The sequence below is a fragment of the Leptodactylus fuscus genome, chromosome 1 (genome assembly GCF_031893055.1).
Source record: "Leptodactylus fuscus isolate aLepFus1 chromosome 1, aLepFus1.hap2, whole genome shotgun sequence".
In the NCBI taxonomy this organism is placed as follows: domain Eukaryota; kingdom Metazoa; phylum Chordata; class Amphibia; order Anura; family Leptodactylidae; genus Leptodactylus; species Leptodactylus fuscus.
In genome coordinates, this window is record NC_134265.1 from 214,595,081 (window position 1) to 214,607,942 (window position 12,862).

At 47.7% G+C, this 12,862-nt stretch overlaps 1 protein-coding gene across 2 annotated transcripts in view; it reads left to right on the forward strand.

Moving 5' to 3' along the window:
• RFX2 (regulatory factor X2) overlaps nucleotides 1–12,862 on the forward strand; it is a 243,554-nt gene that overhangs the window by 64,660 nt on the left and 166,032 nt on the right. For both annotated transcript variants that reach the window (XM_075283158.1, XM_075283166.1), the window contains exon 3: nucleotides 2,067–2,143. In XM_075283158.1, coding sequence (XP_075139259.1) covers nucleotides 2,067–2,143 — 77 coding nt within the window. The remainder of the gene's footprint in view (nucleotides 1–2,066; nucleotides 2,144–12,862) is intronic.

Below are 12,862 nucleotides of genomic sequence, written 5' to 3' on the forward strand. Positions count from 1 at the left end.
AAAACAGAAACCTGCAAAACGGAGATCGGGCGCAGGTGTGAACCCGCCCTAATTAGCATATGAATAAAAACAGACTTATTTAAACACAATTAAGGCAATTTGCATACAAAAGGTATGTGTGAAATAGCCTTTCTAAAGGCTATGCAAGGATGTGATTAGTTAAAAAATGACTTTTGCCAATGATATACCTTAGCTCTACCTAAGGTATTATCTGCACGGGTCCTTGCTGTAAAATGGCAATTCTTGTTTCTTCTTCCAGTATAGAGAGAGAGAAAGTTCTGCAAGATCTGCTTTTCTCTACGTACGGAAAAGCGTAATCCAGTTGGAATTGGCACATGCGGATTACCTTTGTGCACCCATTGATTTCAATCCAGCAAACATGATGAAAATGTAGGCGAATAAAAGATTCCTTTTTTTTTTTTTTCTTTTTCTTCTTATGGTAGAGTTGGAAGGGACCTCAAGGGCCATCGGGTCCAACCCCCTGCGAGTGCAGGTTTTCCTAAATCATCCCAGCTATATGTTTATCCAGATTCCGCTTGAAGATTTCCATTGATGGAGCACCCACCACCTCCCGTGGCAGCCTATTCCACTCTCTCACTACCCTCACTGTCAGAAAGTTTTTCCTAATGTCTAATCTGTATCTCTTTCCCTTTAGTTTCATCCCATTGCTTCTTGTACTTCCTTGTGCTAATGAGAATAGGGTAGATCCCTCTGCACTGTGACTACCTTTCAGATATTTGTAGACTGCTGTTAAATCTCCTCACCAGCATCAATCAACAATAATCCACATGAATTTTTAAAAAAAAAAAATTAATTAAAATTAACTTTTATTGCACATGAATAAAAGAAGTAACCATGTTGCATCCTGAAAAATGTGAATACCTGAAAAGCCTACGTGTTTCAGGGCACTAAGGCCTTAGTCATTTATATATCTATTTAAAACCACCTGTTAACCACAAATCTCGACCCAAGATTGCACTTCCTGTGTCTTTCAATAACGTCATCCCAACATCTGCCCTAAGACCATATACCTTGTTGTGTATTGAGGTGTATTTTTTTTTTTCAATAGGTTTTTATTGAATTTATTGAATCTTCATTGTTATGTTCAGAGGGGTATTACATAAAAAAAAAAAAAAAAAAAAAACCCTCTCGAAAGGCTCAGAGGGAAATTACTTTATCTCTCTGTGACAGAGTGCAAAAGTATAGTATGCTCTCTGACTGAGAGTAGAGGGGATAACATGGACAGAAATCCATGCTAACTTCCACCGGGGTCATATACTGGTTATGCACAGATGATCATTCATTATCTCCATGCAGTCTGCAGGACTCCTTATTCCCCCTCCTTCATACAGCGGCTCTTAGGCTAAAACCGCACTTTGCGGAAGCACAACTTTTTGTTGTTGTTGTGATTTTTTTGTGCCAAAGCCAAGAGTGGCTATGAATGGAATGGGAAATATATGTGATGTTTCCTGAGACAGGAGGTGGAGTGACACTTTATAGCCGTATATCTCAGGACTGGATGGGGCGATGATGATGATTTTGGATTCATTTTAAAGATGCAAATTGCATCTTTGATATGCTACCAAGCTCTTCATGATAGCCCTTACAGTTTTGGAGCGAATCATTGTTAAAACCGCCATTGGGAATTAAGATCTTCAATGGGATCTCAATGCCGAGTAGCGTTTTCAACATTGATTTGCTGGAGCCTGTAAGGGGTATCATGAAGACCTTGATATCATTGTAATGATGAGATTAGCATCTTTAAAATGAATACAAACGCTTCATCACAGCCCCATCCAGTCCTGAGATGTAGGGCTCTAATAGTAAGGACGTATTAGATATGTCCTCGGCTACAGAAATGCCACCATGGGAGGACGTATAGATACCTGGTTGGCAGGGAATGGGTTAAATCCATTAGTTTCAACAAACTAAATTCTATCTAATCTCCATTTTTCTAAAACGGGTATGCTAAAATGATTTACCGTTGTTCTTGGATATTGAAATGTTGTTGCCTACTGTACATGTGCACTTCTAGAAACTGTAAAAAAACAAATTTGTCATTGTAGGTACAAACTGTGCAACATGTCTATCCTGCACAAGTGCAGTATGTGGAAGGAGATGCTGTATACACCAATGGAGCCATGTAAGTACATCTTTCTTTTTAGTTTTATTTCTCTGTCCTGAAGCAGTTTCAGATTAAGCACATGAGAGGAAATCATGAATGGAAGGATTTATCAACATTCCCAAATACAACCCCTGGCAAAAATTATGGAATCGCCCGTCCCTGAGGATGTTCCTTGAGTTGTTTAATTTTGTAGAAAAAAAAGCAGATCACAGCCATGGCATAAAACTAAAGGCATTTCATATGGCAACTTTCTGGCTTTCTGGCTACCAGTCTCCCACCTTGGCAATAACAACGAGTGGCACAGTACCTGCTTTGGAGGCCCAGTCTGGACAGTTCAACTCTGTCAGTGTGGTGCCACACTGCTAGTCTTCACACTCACTGTTATTAGGGCCTGATTAGTCAGCTGACCTACCTCCCTGTTGTGGGTTTCACCACACACCCCTTAGGTGTCTGGCTGGAATATACTTGTCTTCCCAGACTACACCCTTCACTATCTATCTATCTAATCTATCTATCTAATCTATCTATCTATCTATCTATCTATCTATCTATCTATCTATCTATCTATCTATCTATCTATCTATCCACACCTACCTATAATATATATATTCCGTCACTGGTGAGGACCTGGTCCTTCTGGAGTAGGGGATTTAGCCATTTCACTGTGTGCTGGGTAAATACTGTTTCATTACAGGACCCAACCACTAGGGGGGAAAAGGTCCTGACCAGTAATGAGAGATAGATCACACTGAGGCGGCTATACTATTCGTGATCAGGACCAGGTCCTTATGGAGCATAGTATTTAGTCACAACCCTATTGTAATCGATGGTGTCCGGTGGCATTTTATTAATTAGTTCATTTGAATTTAGCGCTAAAAAAGGTGTTTTTTGGCTCCATTCAAATTGGATGAGTCATAGTGGCCCTCAGCAGCTATTAGTTGTGCAGGACCCCGTAGGATTCAGCCCTGTGTTGTGACAGTGACAGCCATTGTTAGTGGCACATTCTGCTAGCCGAATGTGCTGAAGTGAATGAAACTGTGTGATCACGTCCTATGTGTGGGCAGCTCTGTGAATGCAGGCCAGGAGTTTCACTTTCAGTTTATTGATGTCCCGCCCACACAGGCCGGCTGAGCTTACACTGCAAAATCTCATTTTAATGGGGAACAGCCTGGGGCACTGTGATTTTTATTTTTTTTTATTTTTTTCCAGCTTAAGGGTGGCCACCCCTTTTAAAGAAGAAGTCCAGTCCTCCATTTCTAGCTTTCTGCCCCAGTCTAGTTTTGAGCCTCACCGGAGAAAGCCTAGCGTCCAGGCTATTGTTTCCTCGGACTCTGATAATGAGGCCTTTTGCTCATACTCGGAGTCCATTGGGGAAGATTTCTCAGCTGTTTATCATGATGATGACAGTGAGAAAAAGTATTGTTTTGCTTCAGAAGACTTGGATGAATTATTGAATGCTTTATGTAAAAGCATGAACATTGAAGAGGTAGTGAAAGCTAAAACAATTCAGGATGATGGGGTTTGAAGTCTAGAAAATGGTGGGTGTTCCCCTAGAGACGAATGGTTAGAGCAAGAAAAAAGGATTTTAGTCTCTCGGGAGTTTAAAAACCGCCTTGTGCTTCAGCCAGAAGAGTCGAAAATTTGGGATAATATCCCGAAGGTGGATATTCAAGTGGCTGAGGTAGTTAGGAAAACTGACCTTCCACTTGAAGGCTCAGCCCAAATAAAGGACCCAATGGACCATAAAGCTGATGGACTCCTTAAGAAAAATTGGTAGACGGCTATGCTGACTCTAAAGTCTAATATAGCGGTCACATCAGTGGCTAGGACACTTTTTATCTGGCTCTCGCAGTTGGATACTCATCTTAAAGACAAAACGCCCAGAGAAGATATCATTCAAGCAGTTCCCTTATTAAAAGCCACAGGGTTTCAAGCAGACTCTTCGGCTGAATGTATTAGATTTGCAGAAAAAGAGGGTGCTTTAGCTACAGCTGGCTGCAGGGCCTTATAGGTTAAGTATTGGTCAGGGGATGTTATATCCAAAGCCAAATTATGTAGTTTGCCTTTCTTGGGGGAATTCATGTTCGGACCAGAGCGTGACACGATTCTCGAGATTCCTTTCGCCCCAAAAAATCCCAGAGTGATAGTTATAGGGGGAAAGGGAAAGGTGGCAGATATAGCTACCCTAAAGGAGGCAAGGGGAGGGGTTATCTCCTCAACCCAAACTCTTCTTCCTCCATTAGACTTGAGGGCAAGTGATGACGCCAGGGTCAGGGGGAGGTTAAAGAGGTTCCTGGTAGAATGGGAAAAGGTAACCTCAAATCCCTGGGTTTTACAAGTCATAGAGTCAGCGTACAAAATAGCATTTGTGTCAGTTCCTCCCCCAGATTTCTGGACTCTACCCAGCCTTCAGGGTTTCTACAGCAGGTTCAAAGAAAAATGACCAGCCTTCTAGAACTTGGGGTGATAACACCAGTGCCTGTTCTTCAAAGAGGGAGGGGACATTATTCCTTCCTTTTCCTTGTAAGGAAACCAGACAAATCTTTCAGATTGATCATAAATCTGAAATACTTGAACAAGTGGGTCCGGTATCGCCACTTCAGAATTGAGACAATCAGGTCGACCACTCCTTTGATTGCTAGAGATGCCTTGATGTGTACCTTGGATCTGAGTCCCAGCAGTATCTGAGGTTTGCGATTTAGTCCCACTCTGGAGGGGTCCTCCATTATCAGTTTGTGGCTCTACCCTTTGGGATCTCTTCCGCCCCAAGGGTGTTCACCAAGGTGATGGTGGAGGTGGCATCCTCTCTAAGACAGCAGGACTGTCTCATTATCTCATATCTAGATGACCTTGATAGTAGTCATCCAGGGCCTTAATCAAGAAAAGGGATTTTGTGATCCAATTCTTGAAGGTCCTAGGTTGGATTATAAATTATCCAAAGTCGGATATTCTCCCTCAGAAGGAAAATAGGTTCTTAGGGGTACTCCTAGACTCGGGAAGTCAGGAATCCTTTCTGCCCCTGTACAAAAGAGGTTGAAAGCCAACATTCTGTCCTTTCAAAAGGTGAGAAGGTGCAGGATAAGACAGGCCATGAGTCTTCTGGGACAGCTAACAGCCTGTATCCCTTGTGTCAGATGGGCTCAAAATCACACTCTGTGTGTTCAGAAGTGGATCCTAGGTTCCTGGAACCGTTCTCCATCCTCCCTAGATACCAGTATCCACATCCCCCAAAGAGTGAAGGACTCCCTGGGCTGTTGGGTAAAAAGCAGCAATTTAGATGTAGGGGTTCCATGGCATTTCTGGCCAGTCACCTTTGGTCAGACCGACGCACGTTTACAAGGTTGGAGGGCATAGATAGGCCCAAATTACCTTCTGGGGACTTGGTCCTGCGCAGTTGTTCAACTACAGTGAGTTAAGAGCAGTTTGGGAGACGTCAGGGTCAGAATGTCCGGATTCTCTCAGACGACATCACAACTGTGTCTTACATCTGCAGACAAGGGGGCACAAGATCCTCTTCCCTAGCTTCTGTGTCTTATAAGATTTTCAGCTGGGCAGAAGAAAAACTCAACTCCAGATCTGCCACTCATCTGAAAGGTCCAGAAAATCTGGAGGCGGAGTTCTTGAGTCGCCAAAGACTTGATCCAAACGAGTGGAACCTAAACCATCAAGTTTTTCCGATGCTGGCTCAACACTGTGGTCTTCCTCAGGTGAACTTGTTTGCTATCAAAGCAAACTCAAAGACAAGCAACTTTCTCTCTCTAAGACCATCAGATGTCCCGTGGGGGACAGACGCGTTTGCCCATAAGTTGGAATGGGATTTGGCTTATGCGTTCCCTCCCTTTCCATTGATCCCAAAAGTAATACAGAAGATCTGCAGAGAAGGAGCGAGAGTAATTCTGATGCTGTTCTGGCCAAAGAGAAGTTGGTTTTCTCTTCTCAGAGAGCTGGCCCTAGACGACCCATGGATTTTGCCGATACAGCCGGATCTGCTTCAACAGGGTCCTCTCACATATCAGAAGTTGGACCATCTTCACTTGTCAGCATGGATCCTCTAGTGTCATTCCTGAGATCTAAGGGCTTATCTGTAGAGATGAGCGAACACTAAAATGTTCGAGGTTCGAAATTCGATTCGAACAGCCGCTCAATGTTCGTGTGTTCGAACGGGTTTCGAACCCCATTATAGTCTATGGGGAACAGATACTCGTTAAGGGGGAAACCCAAATCCGTGTCTGGAGGGTCACCAAGTCCACTATGACACCCCAGGAAATGATGCCAACACCTCTGGAATGACACTGGGACAGCAGGGGAAGCATGCCTGGGGGCATCTAACACACCAAAGACCCTCTATTACCCCAACATCACTGCCTAACAACTACACACTTTCCACATTCAAAAAAACCTCTATCAAAGTGGGAAAATACCTGGAAACCTTCTTTACTCCCCAAATGGATGGACACAAACCCCAATTTAAGCTCAACAAACAGTAACAACCACCCCTTTAAATCACGTTCCCCATGACAACCACAAATGGAATAGGCAATGGGAATTCCAAAAGCCCTCACCCTTAACTGTCATTTTGTGTGTGTGTGTGTGTGTGTGTGTGTGTGTGTGTGTGTGTGTGTGTGTGTGTGTGTGTGTGTGTGTGTGTGTGTGTGTGTGTGTGTGTGTGTGTGTGTGTGTGTGTGTGTGAGATGTGGTAAGACCTTCCAAAATTCACTTTTCTAGCCCTTAACATGAGCCCTTCCAAACAAAGTTACATGACCTTTAGCTGAGCTACCAGCAGAGATTGAGGCCCTTGGCATGAGTAGAGCCTTGCACCAGCAGTGTTTTTGGCACTTAGGGTGAGTTGAGCCTTGTACCAGCGTGTGTCCCTTAACATCAGGCGGGCCCTAAGTTCTGCGCTTTGCACAAAAGTTCCACATTAACTAGGCTGAATGGTACAAAGATTAGTAGGCCCGAGAACCAGGAACAGGTCTTGCAATGGCTGTCGGATAACGCTTAAAGCACATTGTCCACCAGCCAGTCAGCCTCTACCTCCTCTTACCCAACAGTCTTGTCCTCCTTCCACCCAAAATTCCCAATCTTCCCAGAACAATAACCCCAACTGTCCCTGCTCCCCAGAGCTGTTCTCCCTTCCTTTGACTGTACCGCAACCTGCCCCTCCATTTCGCGATTCCACGGACCTAACAGACGAGTATCTGTGTCCAGATGCTCAAACACTAGAGTCTCCTCCATTCCATCTCCGGTCGATTTGGTGGCGGATGACCAGCAACCCACCCTCATCGACGACGATGAGACGCAGTTGCTGTCAGGGCAGCCAGTTGACATGCGCATTGTGCAGGAGGAGGAGGCGAGACAGGAGTTGGAAGAGGAGGTGGTGGACGACGAGGACACCGACCCCACCTGGACAAGGCAGATGTCAAGCTGGGAAAGTAGTGTGGATGTTGAGGCAGGTGCAGCACCAAAAAGGGTAGCTAGAGGCAGAGACATGTCCAGAGGCAGAGGTCAGCTGCTTTGCCGAAGCCAGGCCAGACCCGGAATGTCCGAAGATATTCCCTTTTGTACCCAGCCCAGAAAAACTCCCCCATCGAGGGCACGTTTCTTGAAGGTGTAGAGTTTTTTCAAGGAATGCGCCGAGGACAGATATAGTGTCGTCTACACAATTTGCCTCTCGAAATCGAGTAGGGGCCCTGAGAAGAGCAACCTGTCCACCACTTCAATGCACCGTCATTTGGAATCCAAGCAATGGAATCAGTGGCAGGCAGCAACGGCAGGACAAACGTCGCCCGCCGTTCATGCCACTGCCTCTGCTCACAGTGCTGGCGATGCACTCCAGAGGACGAGCCAGGACATCACTTCATCTGCCTCCGCCACTTTGTTGACTTCTCCCTCATCCTCCCCTGTTTCTGTCTTATCTCCTTCTCCTGCACCATCAAAGGCACCATCAGGCGCTTCTTTACAACAACCCACCATCTCTCAGACATTGGAGCGCCGGCAGAAATACACCGCTAACCACCCACCCACGCAAGCCTAGAACGCCAACATCGCTAAACTGCTGGCCCAGGAGAGGTTGGCGTTCCGGCTTGTTGAAACTCCCGCCTTCCCGGACCTGATGGCAACTGTGGCACCTCACTATGCCGTCCCTAGCCGTCTCAACTTCTCCCGGTGTGGCGTCCCCGCCTGGCACCAGCACGTGTCACTCAACATCAGGTGGGCCCTTAGTTCCGCGCTTTGCTGCAAGGTCCACTTGACCACCGACACTTGGACAAGCGCCTGTGGTCAGGGATGCTGCAGTGCTTATCTTTAATGACAGGCAGGGTGAATGTGGTGGAGTCTGTTCCCCGGGTGCAAACTGGGGTGGCCTATCTCCTCTCCCAGGCCAAAATTCATGGCAGGAGTAGACTGAAACCCTACGACGCTGCAACCTCCACCACAGCTACTAGCGGCAAACGCTAAAACACTGGTGTGGGGAGACGTCAGCAGGCGGTGCTGAAGCTCATCAGCTTGGGGGACAGACAGCACAGTGCCTCCGAGGTCAGGGATGCCATCCTGGCTGAGATGGCATTTTTTTTTCCCTGCTACACCTGGGGCCTGGCATTTTTACGCCTGTGATAATGGCTGGAACCTGGTAGCGGCTCTGGAGCTTGCCAGCCTCCAACACGTTCCATGTTTGGCCCACGTCTAACCTAGTGGTGCAAAGTTTTTTAAAAACATACCCAAATGTACCGAAGCTACTGTTGAAAATGCGGCGCTTGTGCGCCCACTTTTGCAAGTGCACAGGAGTCGCTGCTAGCCTAAAAACACTCTAGCAAGGCCTACATCTGTCCAAACACAGGCTGTTGTCCGTCATTCACACACGCTGAAACCCTACAATACCATATCTTGAGCAGGGTGTGTGAGCTGCACAGACCTTTGATGGAGTTCCATCTACAAAACCCAAGGGTTCCTCAAAGTCAGCAACCAAAGTTTCTGCACCATGAGTTTCCAGGGGTGGCAGAGTTATGGCTAGGGGAAGAGGCATGGATAGGGATGATGTCTAGGGGCAAAAGCAGTGTGGATGTGGAGGCAAGCTAAGCAGGAAAAACTGGGGGTACAAGCTAAGGCATGGACTGGGGTGATGTCTAGGGGCAAAAGCAGTGTGGATGTGGAGGCAAGCTAAGCAGGAAAAACTGGGGGTACAAGCTAAGGCATGGACTGGGGTGATGTCTAGGGGCAAAAGCAGTGTGGATGTGGAGGCAAGCTAAGCAGGAAAAACTGGGGATACAAGCTAAGGCATGGACTGGGGTGATGTCTAGGGGCAAAAGCAGTGTGGATGTGGAGGCAAGCTAAGCAGGAAAACTGGGGGTACAAGCTAAGGCATGGACTGGGGTGATGTCTAGGGGCAAAAGCAGTGTGGATGTGGAGGCAAGCTAAGCAGGAAAAACTGGGGGTACAAGCTAAGGCATGGACTGGGGTGATGTCTAGGGGCAAAAGCAGTGTGGATGTGGAGGCAAGCTAAGCAGGAAAAACTGGGGGTACAAGCTAAGGCATGGACTGGGGTGATGTCTAGGGGCAAAAGCAGTGTGGATGTGGAGGCAAGCAAAGCAGGGAAAATGGTGGCTAGAGGCAAAGGGATGTCCATAGGCAGCAAGGGCAAAGATGCAAAACTCTCCCGTTTCAAGAATTTTCCTGACTTGTTTCCCCACAAAACATTCCTGGGAGGAGGGCTGAAACACCACCCTCCTCCTCCTCCGCTGTTAGATTTACCCCAGCTACGAGCTGAAAACGCTGCAACACTGGTGTGGGGAGACGTCAGCAGGCTGGGCTGAAGCTCATCAGCTTGGGAGACGGACAGCACACTGCCTCTGAGGTCAGGGATGCCATCCTGGATGAGATGGCAATTTGTTTATCCCCGCTGCCCCTGGGGCCAGGTTTTTTAGCTTGTTGGAGGGCTCTGGAGCTTGCCAGCCTCCAACACGTTCCATGCCTGGCCCACATGTTCAATGTAGTGGTGCAATGATTTTTAAAAACATACCCCAAATTAGCTGAGCTAAGGGTGAAAGTGCGGCACTTGGACACCCACTTTCCCAAGTCTACAGTACCTGGAGCTAGCCGCAATACACTCCAGCAAGGCCTACATCTGCCTGAAGCACCTACTGTTGTGCGAGGTCACCACACGCTCTAACCCTAGATACCGTATGTTCAGCAGGGTGTGTGAGCAGCAGAGACCTTTGATGGAGTACCAGCTACAAAACCCAAGGGTTCCTCAGAGTCAGCTCCCTCACTTTCTGCACCATGAGTTTCCATGGGTGGCAGACTTATGGCTAGAGGCACAGGCATGGATAGGGGTGATGTGTAGGGGCAAAAGCAGTGTGGATGTGGAGGCAAGCTAAGCAGCAAAAACTGGGGGTACAAGCAGCCGGTGACATCATCACTGACAAGCACAGCTGTCTGTCAGCTGACAGGCTGACTTTCACCAAAATGAACAGACAATGGATAGACTCATCATATACATGTCAGTTACATGACAAATTTAGTGCAATTTGCAAGTCCAAGATGGTTTGGAGATCTGCGGAGAGGAATCTCACCACCTCTTGCGGGTGCCATCATTTGGAAGGCAAGCCCTGGGCTCAGTGGGTGAGAGCAAGCGCAGGATAATCGTCGTTTGGCCTGGCGGCCACTGCCTCTTCCACTGTTGACAGGGCTGGCGCTGCAGTCCAGACCAGGAGCCAGGACACCTCCACATCTGCCTCTGACACTTTGGGGAGTTCACCCTTATCCTCACCTTTTCCTGCCATTTCTCCTTTTGCCCGCGCCATCATGCGCCTCTTCCCAGCAACTCCCCATCTCCCAAGCCTTTCATTTCATGCTAAAGTACAGCGCAACCCACCCACATGCCCAAGGCTTCAACGGCCTCATCTCAAGAAATCTGGCCCAGGAGATGTTGGAATCCCGGCTGGGGGACACTCTGCCCTTTTTGGGCAGAGTGTCTACTGCGCCACCGCACTGTGCCGTCCACACCAGCACTTTCCCCCAAACATGAGGCGGTCCCTAAATTCAGCGCTTAGCCCTAAAGTTCCATGTGACCAGTTACGAATGGACAAGTGCATGCGGACAGGGACGCTACCTTTCAATTTGGGCACAGTGGTTGAATGTAGTTGAGGCGTGGACCGGGTCGCAAAATGTGGTGGCCTGACTTGTCTCCCCACACAACATTCCTGGGAGGAGGGCTGAAACACCACCCTCCTCCGCTGTTAAATTGACCCCAGCTACGAGCTGGAAACGCTGCAACACTGGTGTGGGGAGACGTCAGCGGGCCGTGCTGAAGCTCATCAGCTTGGGGGCCAGACAGCACACTGCCTACAAAGTGAGTCATGCCATCCTCGATGAGACGGCAATGTGGTTTTTGCCACTGCACCTGGGCCCAGGCATGTTGTCATGTGTGATAATGGCCGTAACCTGGGATTGGCTCTGTAGCTTGGCAGCCTGCAACATATTCCATGCCTGGGCCACGTTTTTAACTCATTGCTGCTAATCTTTTGAAAAAGGTACCCCAATGTTCCTGAGCTACTGGTGAAAGTGTGGCGCTTGTGCGGATAGTTTTTAAAGTGTATAGTTGCCGCTGCTAGCCTCTATGCACTCCTACAACGCCTGTACCTGCTGGAACAACGGCTGTTGTGCGACGTCTCCACACTGCTGGCACTAAACATATCATGTGTTGAGCAGAGTGTGTGAGCAGCACAGACCTTTGATGTAGTTCCAACTCCAAAACCCTCGGGTTCGTCAAAGTCAACTCCCTCAGTTGCTCAACCATGAGTGGCCATGGGTGGCAGACTTATGTGAAATCCCATCCCATCCATTGCACTGGACACGAAACATTAGCATGCGCTCAGCACAACTTCGGATATGGCAGATGCGTTAAGCAGGGTGCAGGGTACAACACAGACCAGGCCCGAGCACCAGGAACAGGTGTTAGAAATACTGCAGCATCTGCCATTTCCTTCTAATTTTGGGGTTTTGGACCCGCCACCGACTTGTCTGGACCTAAGTGGGGATCATGAGACACAGTTGCCATCAAGGCAAGCTGTGGTCATGTGCGGTTTGCAGTAAGGGGGCAGTGCGCAATTGGAAGAGGAGTTGGTGGATGACGAGGCCACCGACCCCACATGGACAGGGGTGATGTCTAGGGGCTAAAGCAGTGTAGATGTAGAGGGAAGCTAAATCAACAAAAAACCTGGGTAGAAGCAAAGGCATAAACTGGGGTGATGTTTAGGGGTGAAAGCAGAGTAGATGTGGAGGGAAGCTAAGCAGCAAAAACAGTGGGTAGAAGCAAAGGCATGCAAAACTCTACCCTGTTGGAAGACTTATTCCTAGGTCTGGAACACGTTAATGGCCCCCCTGGACAAATTACTGCCACTCAGGGGCCTAGTGTCACCAGGAGGGACAAGTATAGGCGCATGTTGTGGGAATACCTGGCCGACACCAGCTCTGTCCTCTCCGATCCCTCTGTGCTCTACAGCCTAAACTTATTTTCTCATCTTTTTTTCTGAACTGCACATCTCTTGCCTGCTTCCTTTGGGATCTTAGAAATGGTGGTCCACTTCCACAGATGGTAACTTCAATAGACAGTGTAACGGGAGTAGCTGAGGGATCGCTGTCTTAACCACTTTTTGGCACAAAATTAACTTCCAAAGCCAAATATGGTGCAAGTATATGATGCAAGGACACCTACACACCTATCTCTGACACATTGGGGAG